Source organism: Schistocerca gregaria, chromosome 2 (assembly GCF_023897955.1).
Source record: "Schistocerca gregaria isolate iqSchGreg1 chromosome 2, iqSchGreg1.2, whole genome shotgun sequence".
NCBI lineage: Eukaryota > Metazoa > Arthropoda > Insecta > Orthoptera > Acrididae > Schistocerca > Schistocerca gregaria.
In genome coordinates this window covers 639,047,693-639,068,020 of record NC_064921.1, presented here as the reverse complement: position 1 = coordinate 639,068,020, position 20,328 = coordinate 639,047,693, and the positions used below count along the sequence as shown (strand labels likewise).

At 41.4% G+C, this 20,328-nt stretch overlaps 1 protein-coding gene across 1 annotated transcript in view; it reads left to right on the top strand.

The window, feature by feature from the left end:
• The window catches only part of LOC126335912 (esterase FE4-like), a 65,203-nt gene that overhangs the window by 15,588 nt on the left and 29,287 nt on the right, over window positions 1-20,328 (top strand). Inside the window, exons 3-4 of the mRNA XM_049999386.1 lie at window positions 5,486-5,627; window positions 13,323-13,508. Coding sequence (XP_049855343.1) covers window positions 5,486-5,627; window positions 13,323-13,508 — 328 coding nt within the window. The remainder of the gene's footprint in view (window positions 1-5,485; window positions 5,628-13,322; window positions 13,509-20,328) is intronic.

Here is a 20,328-nt window from a genome sequence, read left to right as displayed (position 1 = left end):
GCAAAGCGTTTCTGCAGAAGAGAAATTTGTTAACATCGAGTATAGATTTAAGTGTCAGGAAGTCATTTCTGAAAGTATTTGTATGGAGTGTAGCCATGTATGGGAGTGAAACATTGACGATAACTAGTTTGGATAAGAAGAGAATAGAAGCTTTCAAATGTGGTGCTACAGAAGAATGCTGAAGATTAGATGGGTAGATCACGTAACTAATCAGGAGGTATTGAAGATTAGATGGGTAGATCACGTAACTAATCAGGAGGTATTGAATAGGATTGGGGAGAAGAGAAGTTTGTGGCACAACTTGGCTAGAAGAAGGGGTCGGTTGGTAGGACATGCTCTGAGGCATCAAGGGATCACCAATTTAGTAGTGGAAGGCAGTGTGGAGGGAGACCAAGACATGAATACACTAAGCAGATTCAGAAGAATGTAGGTTGCAGTAGGTACTGGGAGATGAAGAAGCTTGCACAGGGTAGAGTAGCATGGAGAGCTGCATCAAACCAGTCTCAGGACTGAAGACCACAACAACGAATGAAAATTTGTATCATAGCCGGTATTCGAACCTGGGTATGCCCCTCACAAGGCGTTAGGTCTTCTAAAGGTTTCATTTGCCGGTATGTTATTATTTGACATTTAACTATAAGAAATCCTACTAATACCGACACCTGTTGAATCTTCAGTGTGCAATTGCCTTAAAACGGCGTACTTTACATAACACGAGAGTTATAACAGGAAAATAGCTAAATACGAGAATTCGTTAACCTCCGTAATGAAGTTTCCGTCATTTTATTACAATAAATGGTAGCAATAACGATGCGTCCTTTAGAGACTGGTAGTGCTAGTGCTTAGAAAGAGCATATATTCATAAGATTTGAGATTCAGCTTAAAACCCACTAAATATGGGCTTCAGCTGAACACGAGAGACACAATATGGCATCTCGCAAGCTTTGCTTGTGACGCAGATAGAGTTCTTGCTTCTTACTACGTAGTACGTTGCGAAAATATCGCAGAAAGTATTTTGTCTTTCACATGACCAAATGACTCCTCAACGTAAAACAGCAGCAAATGACGTCACGAAACTCTATAACGCCACATCAACGTTACCTAACTCGTCCAAGCTGGTGAATGCTTAAGTTCTTTGAGTCCTACGAGTATGAAAAATAAATAATTTTAAAATTTTTCCCGTAATTTATTATGATAGCAAGCAATGAATAGAAGAAGAGATTGGCAAAAAGTAAACACTCAGTTGTTTTAAGGAGGTGGTTTCACTTTGAAACCCCTAGGAAATATAGTTTTCAACCACCCATCATTTCATGAGATACATTTGAAAGCAAATTAGCAGTTTTCTTAGACATTATACGACACTTAATAAACTTTATATCCGAAATATATAGGTCCTACTGCCCCAGTCGTTTCATTTAGAAACCTCTCATAAAAGCGATAGCCCAAACTCAAATTTACGTTACAATAACTTTAGATGTACTTAGTTGCACTCTCAATGATTTGCTCAAAATGGAAACTACAAAAAGAAACCGTGTACCTCAATCTCCTACGATCAGGTGGCAAAATCTCTGCGCCGACTGTTACTTTGAAAGCTATAAGTGACTGCTAAAATGCACTACATTTGTAGAAGTACCTCTGTGTACCACTAGATATATCTGCCTTGCAACGGCACTGGTATGTAAAAGTAGTAATAATAAAACGGTGGTTTCAGACAAAAACCACTGGTACTCAAAACATTAAGGTACGCGTCTTAGAGCCCGTGTTTACAGGACACTCGACTTGTTGTGCTCCATACTACCACCTCTTAATGTTTCTAAGAGTTTTGGTTTACCATGTATACCGCGTAATGATCATGAGAATAAGACAGAGAGTTTAGGCACATACAGAGGGATATAGATAGCTCAGTACCATAATGGAATATGTTAGAAATTCTATAATGTTCCTCAGAAGTACCCTCCACCATGCACCGTGCAGTGGCCTGCGTTCACACTGCGGAACCAATGCGTTTTTATTACTGCCCACCACGAGACTGAATGCCGTCTGGTGAAGACGCGTAAAGCGGTAAGGAAGGCGTATAAGCGAAGAAGAGAAGAAAGGGAAATCATTACAGCAACGATAAGTGCCACAAAACGAGAAACTCACCGACGTACCAGACTCTGGCAAAGAGCAGACTGTTGTGGCCCAGCGCATGAGAACGAGCCTTTCGGAAATGGCGAAGCGGTTCGGCTGTTCGTGTGCTCGTGTCGTAATCCGTCTATGTCAACTGGTTCAAGGGCGCTGCAACAACGAGTAGCCGGCCGCGGTGGTCTCGCGGTTCTAGGCGCGCAGTCCGGAAGCGTGCGACTGCTACGGTCGCAGGTTCGAATCCTGCCTCGGGCATGGATGTGTGTGATCTCCTTAGGTTAGTTAGGTTTAAGTAGTTCTAAGTTCTAGGGGACTAATGACCACAGCTGTTGAGTCCCATAGTGCTCAGAGCCATTTGAACCATTTTTTGAACAACGAGTAGTCAAGATGGTGTTGGACGTTCACACTTCATCACAGAATGTGGAGGGATTGGAGGCCTTCCCGCACTGTAAAGCAATATAGGTGGCGACCTGTGGCTGATCTGACAATAATGTACTACTACAACGGTGGTAGAGGCGCAAGAGTATCGGAGCCCACCGTTCAACGCACATTGTTGAACCTGGATCACCACAGCAGACAACACTTAAGTGTTCCCACGTTGGCTCAACGACATCGTCAATTACGATTGCTGTGAGCTTTGGATCATCGAGATGGGCTCTCAGATCAATTGAGAGGTGACGCCTGGTCGGATGAATCACATTTCTTTTTATACCAGGTCGACGGTCTTGACTGGATACGCCGCCGTGTAAGAGAATGGCTGCTCGAAACATAGACCGCGTTTCGGACGGAGGTTGGTGGAAGCCGTATACGCTATGGTGATTATTCACCGTACCTTCCTTGAGACCTGGGGTAGTAATGGAAGGTACCATGATAGCTGTTGGCTAAGTGAACACTACTGCAGACCACCTCACCTTCACGCTTCGTATCTTCTCCAGTGACAATGATATTTTCCAGCGTGACAAATGTCCGTGTCACAATAGTGGTACATTGGTTTTTGGGGCATGATACGAACTCAAGTTGATATCCTGGCTACCAAATTCACCTGGCATGAACCCGATGGAAAACGCTTGGGACGCTACCGGGCGCCATCTCCGAACCCACGAAACACCGCCGCGTATTTTACGGGGAATGCTTCATCTTTGCGTAGGGACCTAGTGACACAAAACTCCCAGACATCTACGAGGGACTTGTTTAACCCATGAAACACAGAATCGTCACTATATTGTTTTCCAAATGTGCATCAGCACGCTATTAAGCAATAAAGCATAATGTTTTGGCCCATCAGTCTACATGTGCATACAGCGAGCGAAGTATGTTGGAGGAGGTAATATGTTTCTCTTCACTTGTTTTGGAATGATGTTTTCGAGTTTTTGACTGGAACTTTCAAGAATTTCTCTGATGCTCTCATTTTGCCTATAGAATCCAATTAAGAACAGTGCAGTATGAATATTTTTCGTCTATTTCGTTTTATGCGTCTCGACGAGGGTCACACAGTGTTGTACAATTCACAAAAATTCGACGCAACCATTTGTTTCCATCGACTTCATCGTGTTTTAATAAAGCTGCATTAGAATTCGTCCAGTGAATCTCAATCTGGTAAGTGCCTTCCTAATCTAGATTACGTTATGTAGTTTTCAGTGAATACAACTCGTTACCTGATCTTGACCGTTTCCGGACAGTATCCATTATTTTCGTCTATTTAACCAAGAAATGATAAGATCAAACCTGGTCCTGATACAAAACCTACCAAACGTACTCAACAGTAACGGGTACCCGTTGAGGCTACTGTCTCCACACGACAAGCAGCCATGAACAATTTCATATTTTTTCGCCCCATGGGATACAGTCTAGTGATTTAGAGTTTTAACTTGGACGTTGGTACAAGATTGGTGTCAAGAAAATTAGAACCAGAACCTCTCCTCATCTTGACAGCGAAATGCCGATGAACATTTCTTCGATGCCTAGAATTTAAACCAGCTAAGGACTGTGCGAGACATGTGAAACATAGCACGTGCTATAATTCAAATACCTTTTTTGCCTTTCGCTGTGTGTCTAAAAGCAACATAGATCAAAAAGAATCTGCAGGCTGATGAAAACGTAAGAAAAAACGTACAAGTCGACAATAGTTATTGGATTTAGCCTTAATAAATGAAAAGCTTTACTATACTATTGTTCTACAGTATCACTTTTATTGTATTTACCGGTTTCCATTTACTGGGCCACTTTCAGATAGAAAATGTCTGAAGATGGCCTTGTGAGCCGAAAACCGGTAACGCAATAAAAGTAAAGTTTCCTTTTGTTCTACAGTACCACTATTATTGTATTTACCGGTTTCCGGTTTACTAGGCCACTTTCAGATAGAAAATGTCTGACGATGGCCTTGTAAGCCGAAAATCGGTAACACAATAAAAGTAATACTGTAGAACAAAAGGAAACTAGCGCTTTTTATTTATTATAATGTTGTTCTACCAAGAACCGACGGAAGATACGGTTAGCATGCTTTAGGCTTACTTTACGCATGCAATGATGTTGTTTACCGTCTAAATATTCAAACTATACAAAAACGTAAACTTAGTTTTACAGTTGTGATTCTTCAGTTTCTCCCGGCGTAGTTCCTTCTCGAACAGTCCACGGGTGTGCTGCCAGTCCAACGGTCACAAGATTTCGGTGCTCAGACATGTCGCCATCGTCAGGTGCGCTGACGAACTGGACAATTCAGCGCACCTGACGATGGCGACATGTCTTAGCACCGAAATATTGTGCCTGTTAGACACTATGCACCGGCAGCACACCCGTGCACTGTTCGAACCTAGTTTTACAGTTGTTGACATCAATAAAACTGTAGCTCTCAAGGCAGGATTCAGATTTATTTGCATTTTAATTCAATGTATATTTTCTTTACTCATCATCATACTATGGGATGGCGAATGAGGCGAAGGAGGAATGTTAAATCAATTACAAGAAAAATAAATGACAGGGACACGTAAACATTGTATTAATTTCGTTTTATAGAACATTTACAGAAGTCTGGGAATAATTTGTCCAGGCGAAATCTGTTTTGTGAAGTTTTCTTGTTTTCATCCTTATTTTATGATAAAGACGATGTGTCTCACAAACTATAAAATGTAGTGAGGTGAAAAAGCGTAATCTCGAGTGAATACTTCCATCCATATTTGTGGATGTGGTTTTTTATAATGCAAAACCCACTATACAAGTCTGGAATTTTAAGTTTTATCACATATCAAACAGAATATCAGTATCTTCTGTCAAGGTAGTTATATCACATGTCGCTAGTCCCTTTACAGTTGCTCGTACTACTGGAGGGTAGGACATGCTACATATTCTCGGCCTGTTCCCACAGCTGGAAGGCAAGCCGCAGCCGGTGCTGGTGTGGATCCACGGCGGCTCGTTCGTCAGCGGCAGCAGCCGCCTCTACCAGCCGGACGTGCTGCTCGACCAGCACCTCGTCGTCGTCACCATAAACTACCGACTCGGCGCCCTCGGTAAGCCAAGACGTGTCTGCAAGTAACAGCCGAATGTCTCTCAACTCATCAGTGGCATAGTCGTCCTGCTAGCGGGTCAACAGAGTTTGGTATTAAATATTTTTACATTAAAATTCTCTTGATGGCACTAAATACAATGGCCAAGCTGACGCGCTTGAGCAGTCATCGTAACCTACATCTACATGACTATCCTGCAGTTCACACTTAAGTGCCAGTCAGAGGATACATCGTATAAAAAAAAAAAAGTTCAAATGGCTCTGAGCACTATGGGACTCAACTGCTGTGGTCATCAGTCCCCTAGAACTTAGAACTACTTAAACCTAACTAACCTAAGGACATCACACACATCTATGCCCGAGGCAGGATTCGAACCTGCGACCGCAGCAGTCGCGCGGTTCCTGACTGAGCGCCTAGAACCGCTAGACCACCGCGGCCGGCTTCATCGTATCACCTTCTGACTATTCCTCTACCGTTGCACTCCCGAAGCGCGTGGGAAATATGAATAGTTAATTATTTCGGTACCACCTCTGATTCTCTTATTTTATTGTGATTATAATTTCTTCCTATGTAGACTGGTGTCAATAAAACGTTTTCATATTCGGAGGAGAGAGTTGATTACAGAAAGTCAGTGAAAATATCTCGCCGCAACGAAAAACTCCTTTTTTTTTTTTTAATGACTGCCAGCCCAATTTGCATCATATCCGTGACACTCTCTCATGTATTTCGAGATGATAAAAAACGAGTTGCTCTTCTTTGAACTTTCTGGATTTCCTCCGTCAACACTATTTAGTAACGATTCCATACTGCAAAGCAACACTAGCAAAGAACGGACAAGCGTACTATTAGCAGTCTCTTTAACAAACCTGTTACGCATGCCAATAGAAGGCAGTCTTTGGTTCAATTTCTCACATTGCATATGTGATAGTTCAAGTTTCTTGGCCGCGGTGGCCGTGCGGTTCTAGGCAGTGCAGTCCGGAACCGCGGGATTGCTACGGTCGCAGGTTCGAATCCTGCCTCGGGCATGGATGTGTGTGGTGTCCTTAGGTTAGTTAGGTTTAAGTAGTTCTAAGTTCTAGGGGACTTACGACCTAAGATGTTAAGTCCCATAGTGCTCAGAGCCATTTGAACAATTTTTTAGTTCCAGTTTAAGTTGTTGGTGATTGTAATTCCTAGGTATTTCCCTGAAATGGCAGCCTTTACATTTGTGTTATTTGTGGTGTAACAAAAAATGTTACAGATGCAATAAGATTTGTTAAGTATAAAATTGAAAAGTGCATAATTATGGAAAATAATATTCCCCTGCGGCTTGTTACAAGATAAAGTATCACAGCCACGATGTGTGCATGTTAGCCACATAATCTGAGCTGCCTTTCCTGCTTCCGAATCACGTTTATAGGAATGGGATTTAATATATCAACAGAGGGTGCAGGAGCATACTCGGTTTACTCATGTGAGCAACATCGGGTAAATATATACGAACTATAAATATCAAAACAAACCACAAAAATTTTAGTTTCCAACTCTGATAAAAATGAAGGAGCAAAATTCCTGGTCATAGAAATAACTTAACGGAAAAGTCGTACTGACGCTATTATTCGTAAACGTATGTAATTATTATAAGAATAAAAGATCGAATTCTAAATAAATACATGAAAAAATAATCATTAAGAGCGCAATGTATGCAGAAAAGATATTAAGAGCCATAGTATGAAACACAGAAAATGATGGTAACTTGACTTGTGGCCGATTGAGTCGCAATCTTCAAATGGGCCCTTGTTCTCCTAATTTTGCTTCCTGCAAAAAGCTTTTGCTTTGACAGTAAACAGATGGACCACAGTGTAGCCTGTGTCGTGTGAATCCTGAAGATCGTACAGGCATGCTCGGAGTCCAAGAAAGCAGATCCTTGGAATTTTCCGAAACACGTTCTCTTGGAATATACGTCATTCGTAGAGTTACAGCCACCTTTTATTATATCCTTACATATCTGTTGCTTTCTCTCATCAATTAAACAGTTTCTGAACATTCACACCGCCCTTCTTTGAATATGTTCGTTGCTCCATGTTAGTCTTATCTGATTTGAATTCCATTCCGTTGACTTTATCCAGATATGGGCATCACACATTGTTTATAGGTAATGTCTTAAGCATACAAACTTAAGTTTCTCCATACTCCATCAATGAATTTAAGCTGGCACTTGCTGAGTATATGTAGTTCATTTTCATATTTCTACATACTGTCAACCTCATATCATGGCTCATACTAATGGTGCCTCATTAAAACTCTGGTCAAAGGATAACACTTTTAAGGCTCTTGAAGTGTACAACTTTGCACTTCTCTACATCTGTTGTGTCCATAGTTTACAAGTTTGCTTAACCAGGCACACATCTACAAAAAGAATAAAATATTAACACATTTATTTAAAATATGTATTAGTTGAAATATGTGGTACACATAACTTTGAAAATGCTGTAAATCCTTCAGTAGTGCTGTGTTAGACCAACTGCTGAATTGTCCGTCGTAGAAACTGGTTAACTTCCTATCACTTATAAGATAAAAACCACTGGCTAGCTATCGTGCTATACTGATATATTTTCACTGTAAGTTTTTCGAGCCTGGGGACGGAGCTCTGTTTGCGGCTTCTTAAAAAAACTTGCCAACGGAACAACTGAATATAGTGAGTTAGTATATCAAATTCTTGTCGGGTTTACAGCCGGATCAAACTGTCATCTGAACACAGTATTTCAGCGGTCCACCTGGCCGCTTTCATCAGGTGAGAAAAGCTACGCTGCTCTCGCTAATACGCCGGGAAAGTCCACATAGTCACATCAAGCGCCTCTACGGTGAGGAGATGGTTCAACTGGTCAGTAAGTTTGATAAACTTCGCAAGAAGAAAGGGAAGCTACTGAGTGTCCTCGCCTTTCTACTGAGATGTCGTGACGAAGGTATTATACCAAAATTTGTCAGATTTGTCCATTTACGTAAATACAAAAGTTGCCAATAGTATTAAGAGGCGAGTTAGTTTGGCCTTAGAGAACGTATCCGTTTTACTCGTAGACGATTGGATATTACATCCAAAGATTTATTTTATCTTCACTTGGAGATTTCTTCACTGCTATCTACAATATCTTGGAAGCGAGTTGATCTCTCTTCCTAAGCTTCATCAGAGTGGGTGCACAGGAGTGCTTGTAGTAGTCAGTGCTCTAAATTTCAAAGTCTTTGTCGTCAACACTTGATATCACGAAACGATACTTTTCGACGGACTGTGATTAATCTTACAAGTAAGGAACTAGATAATGTCACAGTTTCAGTGTTGGAAAAAGTTTAAGGTTAGCACTCGCGCCTAGAAGCATTCCCACCGTGGAATTCATTTCTTCTGTTGAACAAGCTGTCTTTCGTCTTCCGGAAGAACAGGCGGAAGAGATTAGACAGGAGGTTTCTCACCTTTTGCGTCGAGCTCGGCCTCCACAAAGTAACAGCCGATCGAGCAGCCATTCGGTCTATTAGAGAGGACCCTGAATTGTTAATTTAACCAGCAATCAAACGTAATGGCTACCGTTTTAATCTCCAAGACAGATTGTGTATGTATGATTTACTTAAGGATCCGTCGTATCGTATAGTATAGAACGGACTACGATTTCACTTCTGAAGAAGAGTTTCTTACCCCAGGACACTATCAAAAAACTACTTCCTGGTGCTGCCGTTCCACCTAGATTATACGGTTCGTAAAAATCCATAAGGATTGGGTCCCATTGCGCCCTGTTGTTTCTAATGTGGATGCACCAACTTACAACTTGGCAAAATATATAGCGTCGGCTTTCAGCCCTCATGTGGGTAAATGTGAACACCATACTTCCTATTCCATGGATTTTCTTCAGCGTTTAAGGTTACTTCGTCTTGGTACCTCTGATTTACTTGTTAGTTTTGATGCAGTGTCACTTTTTACTCGGGTCACTCTTGAAGAATCATTGATTTTAATTAATGAAAAACGTGATATGGAAATAACGAAGCTCTGCTGTCATTTTCTGATGTCCACCTATTTTTATTTGATGAAAAATATTTTGAAGAAACTGACGGTGTGGCTATGGGGAGTCCTATATCCCCCGTAGTCGCTAATCTTTTTATGGAGGACTTTGAGGTTATGGCCCTGAAAACATCTTTTCTGAAGGCTTCGTGTTTTCGGAGATATGTTGACTATATGTTTCTTGTTTGGCCACATGGAATAGACTCTTTGCACCGATTACTGGACCATTTTAATTGCTTCATCCGAACATCAAATTCACTATGAAACTGAAAAGGAGGGAAAGTTACCTTTTTTGGATGTACTAGTGTGTAGAAAAGAAGATGGTACTATTGGACACAGTGTTTACAGGAAACCGACAGGCATTTACATGCTACCAGTTGCCATCCACCTTTTCAACGTACAGGAGTCCTTCGCACCTTGGTTAAACGAGCATATGCTGTCTCTGATGCTGAGGATTTACCACAGGAGCTGCAATATCTTAAGGACGTGTTCAATAATAACGGCTATATACACCGACAAATTCGACGTGCTTTTGAGTTTGGACCTCTACCTGAACCTTCTGAAGACACCTTTAGGTCTGTGGCTTTTCTTCCGTATGCTGGGAAAGTGTCGGCCAAGATAGGTAGACTTCTGAAGAAATATGAGATTAGATGTGTTTTCCGTCCGCCAGCCATGATTCCAGCACTTCTTGGCTTGGTTAAAGATGATTTAGATTTGAGGAAGTATGGCGTTTACAAAATACCGTGTGAGTGCGGGAAATTTATGTTGCCCCAACTATTCGTACCGTGAACATCAGGTGTATTGAACATCATCGCCATACGCGATTATTACAACCAGACTAATCTGCGGTGGCTGAACATTGCCTTTCAGAGGGACACAGGATGCTACGCAATGAGACGCAAGTATTTGTAAATGCTTCTCGGTATTGGGATTGTGTTTTAAAAGAATCTGTTGAACTCAGAGTAGCAGATAATATCATTAATCGTGATAATGGATGCCCGCTAGGTAAAACGTGGGATCCTGTTTTATTAGATATAAAGAAACAACGGCATCTGAATCGGCCGCCTATGAATAAGCATTTGTAACGATATATCGTTTTCAACAGCATTCACCACCGGAGGCCCTGCAACTCTTTTTGCGCCAGGGGACAGCAGGTATGATTGAGCGCGTGTGCACTATATATAGCGCACGCGCCGTTGTACCTCGATGCATATAAAGGTGCAGTCATTTGCGACTGTAATCATTTATCGGCGAGGACAGCATAGCTTTTGTCACCTGATGATGGTGGCCAGGTGGACCTCTGAAATATTGTGTTCAAACGACAGTTTGATCCGGCTGGAAACCCGACAAGAATCTGATATACTAATACGACGGGAAAGTCTATATAGTTACAACATTATAAGCGTCTTATATTGGAACTAACGCTACTCAGTCAGTCATCAACGTTTAGCATTAAATGTAATGTACATTTCCATGCAGTATTTCACTCTATTATGGAATCAACATATTAAGACCATTGAAGCGCAAATACAAAACAGCAGCTATAGTGCTTTACCATTACAAAAGAACAGTGTTCAGTAGAATTTTGTTTTGTTATTATGTTGCCCTGACAAACTGCAGCAGTGAACTTGCGTTGATCAACGGCTTGGCTTGGTAACATCCCTTTTTATGATCACCCTCCTTAACTGCTATAAATTCTGCAACTATATCCACAGAGTGTTCGGAAATTCCCGTTACAAACTTCTAGGAGTTGTGAGGAGAGTGCGTCCATAATGTTTTCAATAGGAACCCCTGTTCGGAAACATATCGTTTCCGTTCTAGGACAGTTTCAACTTAAATGTTTAACTCATTCACTTCTGATTGATGAATTGTGTTAGGCGTAACTCAATACGATTATTAGGGACCAATTGGACGGGAAACATAACTAAACAGCCATTTATCACTTAAGGTTTTTTTTGTATTAACGCTTACATACATGTGTTTACATTATTTAAATATAAGAATGAACCCAGCATACTGATCGTACAGAACAGTACTGAAGCATTACAACAGCGACTCGGTGAGGAGACCACCAACGTTGTTGAGGACATTGTACCTACGAGCACGTTCTGGCACATACTCCATCCCACCTGGTGTCGCTTCAGTTTCTGGTTCAGCGTCCAGAACTCGCGCCAGAAGATCTTCCTCTGTCTCTTCAGGAGTCTCGAAAATTAAACATTGCATACGACTTTAAGTGACATCAGATTACCATCTGACGTAGAACACGTCATCCTGTCTACCCTTTTGTATACCAGGACAAGCGATACAGAGTTTCCTCCTACCCTCAGCAGACGTCGTTACATATCTGAATTGAAATCATCGTAGAGGGAATACGGTGTGTTTCTGAATATGTGTTCGTATTCAAAATATCATGCACTCACTGCCATTTTTATCGGGAATTTGCGAACACCCTGTATATCTACAGCTACATACATACCCCGGAAGCTGCTGGAGAGTTCCTTCCTTCCTGTTCTACTAGCAGATGAAGCGAGGGAAGAACGACTGTCTTTATGCCTCTGTACAAGTCCGAATTTCACTTACTTCGCAGTCCTTACTCAAAATTTACGTTTCGGCAGTGGAACCGTTCTGCAGTCAGTTGCAAATATTGATTCTCTAAATTGTCTCAAAAGCGTTGCTCGGAAAGAACGTCTTCTTCCCTCCAGACAGTGCCATTTTACCTCACGAAGCATCTCCGTAATACTCGTGTGTTTATTGAACATACCGTTAACAGAACTAGCAGCACGCCTCTGAACTGTTTTGATGTCTTCCTTTAATGCGACCTGTTAGGGACCGCAAATATTCGAGCAGTCTGATACCCAAGAATATGTCCTACAGTTGTTCTGTAAGCGGCTCCTTGAGAGATGAACCAAACATTCCGACAAATCTACTGTTAATCTGATGTCGACCACTTCCCCTCCCTACCACCATCGTTTCCACTTTATATCGTTTTCCATCGTTATGCATAGATATTTAATATTGTATTAGAACAACAAAGCGTTGGTTTTCCTACTCATCTTTGTTAACTTTAAATTTTATACATGTGGAACAAGCTCACATTCATCACGCGACATAGATATTCTGCTTAAATCATTCTTATCCTTCAACGGTCACTCAACGACGTCACTTTCGCATATGCTTCAGTGTCATGTGCAAACAATCGCAGACTGCTGCTCATCCTACATGTCTGATCATTTATGTACAAAAAAAGAAACAACAGCAGTCTTATCACACTTGCTTGGAGCACCTTTGTCTCTTACGAACAAGAGGATGGAATAAATTTTCATCTTCATTTGGCTGGCATAAAGAGGAGTAGTTGTGATTTGAAGCCTCAGATCATCAAATCTTGTACCAATATCCCAGTAAAATCCTAAACCTCGCTCTGCGATCGAAATTGCTATTAGGGAAACTCGCTAGAGGGGCGAGTGCGGAGAGATGCTGATACCGTCCTGCGTGCTGTGTAACACCGCCATGCTTTCCCACGGGGTTCTTGTGCTGATGTGAGATGCAACATCACTTTGCTGTCCCATTGGTTTTCTCTGCTAATCTAAAACTCTGGTGTCTTGCAACATGGGCCTCAACGATCAGATGCTGCCATTGTTCTAGATGCCGTCCAATGTCAGTGTGATTTGCCACAGGTTTCCTGTGCTGGCCCAGGGCTGGGGTGCCCGGCAACATGGGCCTGCGCGACCAGTCGCTGGCTCTGTACTGGGTGCGACGCAACATCGCTGCGTTCGGTGGCGACGCCGGGTGTGTCACACTAGCGGGACAAAGCGCAGGGGCCGCCTCCGCCGTCTTCCACATGCTGTCGCCGCTCTCCAAAGGTCAGATCACAGTCTCTGAATGCCGTAGCATTTCATTTCAACAGCGGTAATCAACTAATCAGTGAAACCAACAGCTCGACCCGTCGTCAAATGCCTTCTTCAAAACAAAGTCTTCTTCGGCGAAACTCGTAACCTGAGTACAGACGTGATCGTCAGTTATAATCTTTTTACCACCCACCCACCCACACACACACATATATATATATATATATATATATATATATATATATATATATATATATATATATATATATATATATATATATATACAAACGTTCGGTCGGCTACACCGGTTATTAATGTGGCAGCATTTCACACTGGCGATGGCTAATCTCACACTTGCATTAACCTGCGATCTTGAGACGTTAATCAAATATGTTACCTACAGTATATTCCGGAGCGGTTCTCCTCTGCTACCTGCGACGGTCGTTCGCTCAGCACGGGAAGCCATTATCCGTTTACCTTAAGGCTTTCTTCTTTCTTGTTGAAGCTATACCCTTGTTTTCGCATTTCTATAGTTTCTCTGAACAAGCGGGGGTGATAGTGCTGCCACATGAGTGGCAGGATGTTTATAGTGCCGATAACAAAGATGGTAAATATAAAGCTTTCCCTAACACATTTCTCATGCTCTTTAGAAGTTTCTTTCCATTAGACCGTTCTAAACGGGGCACTAGCAGTAATAGACAGCCCAGGTGACTGACTAGTGGGATAAGTATATCATGTAGAACAAAGCAGGTATTATATCAAAATGTTAGACGTAGTCACAATCAAGCTATAGTAGCCCATTACAAACGGTATTATAAGGTGCTTAAAAATGTTATTAGGTAAGCGAAGATCATGTGGTACGCAAATAGAATAGCTAATTTACAGGATAAAATTAAAACCGTATGGTAAGTTCTGCAGGGAGTGTCTGGTCAGCAGCACAAAGTCGACGATATAAAGTCAGTTCGTAGTAAAAATATTTCTGTTGGTGATAAATCAGTTATATGTACAGTATTTAACAATCATTTTCTGAGCATTGCTGGTGAACTAAATAAAAATTTAGTTTCTACAGGGAATCACGTAACTTTCTTGGCAAATGCCTTTGTGCGATTGATGTCTGAAATACTCCTCTGTGATACTGACAAGGGGTAGATTGAGTCAATAATTAAATCACTGAAGACTAAAGAGTGTTATGGATATGACGGACTGCCTAGCAGAATTTTAAAGTATTGTGCTGTACATGTTAGTCCTGTGTTTAGAGATATTTGTAATTTTTCGTTTTGGAATGCTCAGTTTCCTGAGCGATTGAAGTAATAACGCCGCTTTATAAAAAGGGAGAGGAGGATAACGTAGACAATTTTTGACCAATTTCTATGCCATCAGGGTTTGCTAAAGCTATTGAAAAGGGCTGTGTATATAAGCATAATTGATCATTTTATATCACACGATTTGCTATCAGATGTACAGTTCGCCTTTAGAAGTCGTTTAACAACTGAAAATCCTATATTCTCTTTTCTCTGTGAGGTACTGGATGCGTTATACAAAAGTTTCGAACGCTAGACATATTTTTTGACTTAACTAAGGCATTTGATTGTGTTGATCACAAAATATTGCTCCAGAAGTTGGACCATTACCAAATACAGGGAGTAGCTCACAATTGGTTCACCTCTTACTTTAGCTACAGTCAACATAATGTCATTATTCACAATGTTGAGTTTCGCTGTGACGTTGGGCCTGAGTGGGGTACAGTCAAGAGGGGAGTGCCCCACGGATCAGTGTTGGGGCCACACCTGTTTCTTGTTTATATAAATGATATGCCCTCTAGTATTATACGTAACTATGAAATATTTCTGTTTTCTGATGACACTAGCTTAGTAATAAAGGATATTATGTATGACAATGGCCCAGTTTCAAATAGAGCAGTTCATGACATAAGTTCATGGCTTGTAGAAAATAAACTAACGCTAAATCACACTAACACTCAGTTTTTACAGTTTCTAACACAATTCAACAAAACCTGACGTTTTAATTTCACAACATGGGCATATGATCAGTGAAACTGAAGAGTTCAGATTTCTAGGTGGTCAGATAGGTAGTGAACTGTTGCGGAAAGTCCACATTCAGGATCTTGTTCAAAAACATAATAGTGCCATTTTTACTGTTCGAACGGTATCAGAGTTGAGTAATCGTTCGACACGAAAATTAGTGTACTTTGCTTAGTTTCATTCCCTTTTGTCGTATGGTATTATATTCTGGGGTAACGCTTCCCATTCTAAAAGGATATTTTTGGCTGAGAAACGGACTGCTCAGGCAAAAACTGGTGTACGTTCACTAACCTCTTGTCGATCTCTGTTCACGAGTCTGGGTATTTTGACAATGGCCTCTCAATATGTATATTCCTTAATGCCGTTTCTTGTTACCAGTATTAGCTTATTCCCAAGAATAATCAGGTTTCACTCGGTTAATGCCTGGCAGAAATCAAACCTGCATTTGGATCGGACTTTCTTAACTCTTGTGGAGAAAATTGTGCAGTATACTACTTCATCCATTTTCAATAAGCTATCACACGAATTCTAAAATCGTAGCAGTAATCCATGAGCTTTCAAATAGAAACTGAAGAGTTTCCTCATGAGTCACTCCTTCTATTCTGTCGAGGAGTGCCTTGAAAAATAAAGGTGATTCTTGTTGTATTGTTGATTACCTTCACTTAAACTTATGGACTGATATTTTTCAGGTTTATGAACATTTATTTTTGTCTGTTATTACTTTTGTGTTGTAGTTTCATGTACTGACAAGTTTTGTGACCTTGGAGATTTGCTCCTCAGTTTTGTTTTGTTGAATTGTATTAGAAACTGTAAAAACTGAGTCGTACCGTGATTTAGCGTTAGTTTATTTTCTATAAGCCACGAACGTATGTCATGTACTACACTGTTTGAATCTGAGCCAATGTTGCACACAACGTCCTTTACTGCCAAGCTAGCTAGTGTCATAAGCAAACAGAAATATTTTAGAGTTACCTGTAATACTAGAGGGCATATCATTTATATAAAAAAGGAATAGGTGTGGCCCCAACACTGATCCCTGGGGCACCCCCCACTTGACAGTACCCCACTCAGACCCTACATCACAGCCGTTATCAACATTGTGGATAATGACATTATGATGACTGTAGCTAAAGTAAGAGGTGAACCAATTGTGAGCTACTGCACATATTCCGTAATGGTCAAAATTCTGGAGCAATATTTTGCGATCAACACAGTCAAATGCCTTAGTTAAATAAAAAAAATATGCGAAGCGTTCGAAACCTTTTTTTAGCCCATTCATTACCTCACAGAGGAAAGATAATATGGTATTTTCACTTGTTAAACGACTTCTAAAGCCGAACTGTACAGTTGATAACAAATCGTGTGATGTTAGATGATCGATTGTTCTTACATACACAGTCTTTTCAGTAGCTTTTGCAAACACTGATGGCATAGAAATAGGTCTAAAATTATTTTCATTATTCCATTCTCTCTTTTTATAAAGCGGCTTTACTGCTGAGTACTTTAATCGCTCAGGAAAGTGCCCATTCCTAAAGGAAAAATTACAAATATCTCTAAATACAGGGCTAACATGTGCAGCACAGTACTTTAAATTCTGCTAGGCACTCCATAATAAACATGAGAGTCCGTAAGTCTTCAGTGATTTAATTATTGACTCAATCTCGGAAAGGCATTTGCCAAGAAAGCTATATGATTTCCTGTAGAAACTAATTTTTTATTTAATTCACCAGCAACGTTCAGAAAAATGATTGTTAAATACTGTACATATATCTGATTTATCAGTAACAGAAATATTTTTTACTGCGATCTGACTTTATATCGTCGACCTTCTGCTGCTGACCAGACACTCCCTTCAGAACTTACCATATGGTTTCAATTTTATGCTGTGAATTAGCTATTCTATTTGCACAGCAGATACTCTTTCTCTTCCTAATAAAATTTTTATGCACATTACAATACTGTTTGTAATGGGCTACTGTTGCTTGATTGTGACTACTAACGTGTTGATATAATCCCCGCTTTGTTCTACATGATATCCTTATCCCACTAGTCAGCCACCCGGGCTGCCCATTACTGCTAGTACCCCGTTTAGAATGTTCTAATGGAAAGCAACACTCAAAGAGCATGAGAAATGTGTTAAGGAAACCATTGTATTTATCATCTATGTTATCGGCACTATAAACATCCTGCCATTCTCGTTCTTTGACAAGGTTTAAAAAGCTCTCAATGTCGCTTACGTTCTTTGACTCTGGTGTTGATTGACCGTCTAGTCATTCCCTCATAAACATTTCCGGATGTGCATGGTTATTGATACATTCCCGACATTGCAAGTGGGTCCCTTTTTCCTTTGCCGATCTAAGATATTCTTTTATCTTCTTTGTCTGTCTGAAAACCGTCTTTATGCCGTCTTTTGAGCAACATACGGCCGATTCTGTCCGTCACTCTTGGAATGCATGGCAGAAGGCTGTACCCGACATTTCTTTTTCTGATTTGTCACTTTGCCGAGTTTTTGGCTCTGTTACACATCTTATATAACTTGTGAAGTACCCGTTGCTCCTCAGAACACTTTACAGGTGCTGCATTTCGTGCCTAAGGTGCTGCGGCTCACATATTCGTCCTGCTCTCGTTATGACCGTATTAATCATGCCTCTTTTCTAGATCGGGTGGTGGCTTGATAAATTGTGCAGGTATCGCTTCGTGTGAGTCGGTTTATGAAAAAAGGTTTTCGCCATTTCATGCGACCAGCCCTTCTAGAAATGGTAATTTTTTGTCCTTTTCTACTTCCATGGTAAATAGTATGTTGGCATGGAAGCTGTTCAGATGTCTTAGTAAGTGACCGAGGTGTTCTCCACCATGACTTCACACAACGAAAGTATCATCGATGTATCTGTACCACACCTTAGATTTACAAGTCGCCAAGTCCAGCGCCTGTGCTTCCATGTGCTTCCATGAAGAAGTTGGACAGGACTGCACTAAGAGGACTAACCATGACGACGCCTCCCAGTTGTTCGTATAAATTGTCATTCCAAGCGAAATAGCTCGTGGCGAGACATGCACGAAGAGTTTTGTGATGTCTTGCGAGAAAATGGAACCGATGTGCTCCAGGGAGTCACTGAGTGACACTTTCGTAAAAATAAAAAAAAATAAAAAATAAAAAAATCAAAGCTGACCAGGATATCGTTTGCTGCAAGTTTTAGTTTCTTCAGGTTCTCATTCAAATGGCCTGAGTCTTTTATGTATGTGTCAGTCCTCCTGTGTGCGGATGGAACAAAGGCCAAGTGTTTTGCCAGTTTATACGTCGGTGAGCCATGAGGGCTAACAGTCGGTCTTAGTGGAACGTTGTTTTTATGGATCTTAGGTCATCCATATTGCCGAGGTGATAGGGCTTCTGTGTTGAACCGGTTCCTCTGTATATCTGTTGGCAGAGAAGACGGTTTGATTAACGGATTCGTATTCCGTGCGATACGCTGCGTCTGGTCTGTGCTCAGTTTTTGGTACGCCGTCTGATCTGATAGGACCCGGATCTTTTGTTCTTAATCTTCGGTCTTCATTACGACGGTCGTATTTCCCTTATCGGCAGGCAGTACCAATATGCTCTTCTCGACGTTAAGATTCTAAATAGCTTGTAGCTCTTCTTTCTTCAAATTGCAAGCTGATGGTTGTGCTCGGCGCAGTATTCTGGCTGTTTCATTGCGTACTTCCTCCGCTCTTTCACAAAGAAGGGTTCGTATGCCTCTTCGATATTAGAAATAATGTCCTCCATAGGTATAGTTCTCGGTATGATGGCGAAATTCCCTCATTTTTGAAGAACAGACACTCCCTCTTCGGTCACATGGTTCACATGGCTCTGGGCACTATGGGAGTTAACATCTGTGGTCATCAGTCCCCTCCAACTTAGAACTACTTAAACCTAACTAACCTAAGGACATCACACACATTCATGCCCGAGGCAGGATTCGAACCTGCGACCGTAGCGGTCACGCGGTTCCAGACTGAAGCGCCTAGCGGCCGGCCCTCTTCGGTCAATTGTCACTCAGTGAAGCTGACCACTGTGCGTGACATTCAGGAATCGCCTTGTCAGTCTGCTCCCGACATCTTTCAAACTTTTTCTTCAGTCGCTCAGTGCAGCGCTCGAGTTAATTTTGCTTGCTCCTGTGAGTGACGCTGTCGATCTTGTCCCAGTCGTCTAGAAGCATTCTGCTACTTAGTGGGTAAAAAATGCCCAAAAGTTCCTTACCCGTTCTTGCCAAGTCTCTCCGTGTTGTATGTATTCGATCATGAAGAAAAGCTCTTTCTATTCTGTCGTACATACGATGTGCTTGGGCACTGGTGAATAAGAGTTTACGTTTCAAGAACTTCGGTGTAGCACCTTCATCCCGGCACCGCGACAGAAAGGCATGAGAAGACATCAGTCCCGCTTTCTTCTTCCGCCGTTGATCAAAGCGTCGGTACAATCTGCAGATCTCTTCCTCGTAGAGGCGTAATACAAAATTGTTATGTCTTTCATGGCCACTTGATGACAAACTGCCTATTGGCTTCTGTCGCAGGTTCTTCGGCCAACGTCCACCTGATGACTTTACAAGAAAAGCTTCACCAAGAAAGAAGAAATCCTTAAGGTAATCAAATTCTGACTTCCTATGCCACAGCGAACAACCGTCGCATGTAACAAGAGGAGAACCGCACCAGAAGCCCTTGGACGTTGACACGACAGGTAAACATGGTCTGCAGCTGCGACCTCGACTCCAGCTCACCACCAACAATGGAGGGTGAAGCTTTAATAATGCCAGCCACTC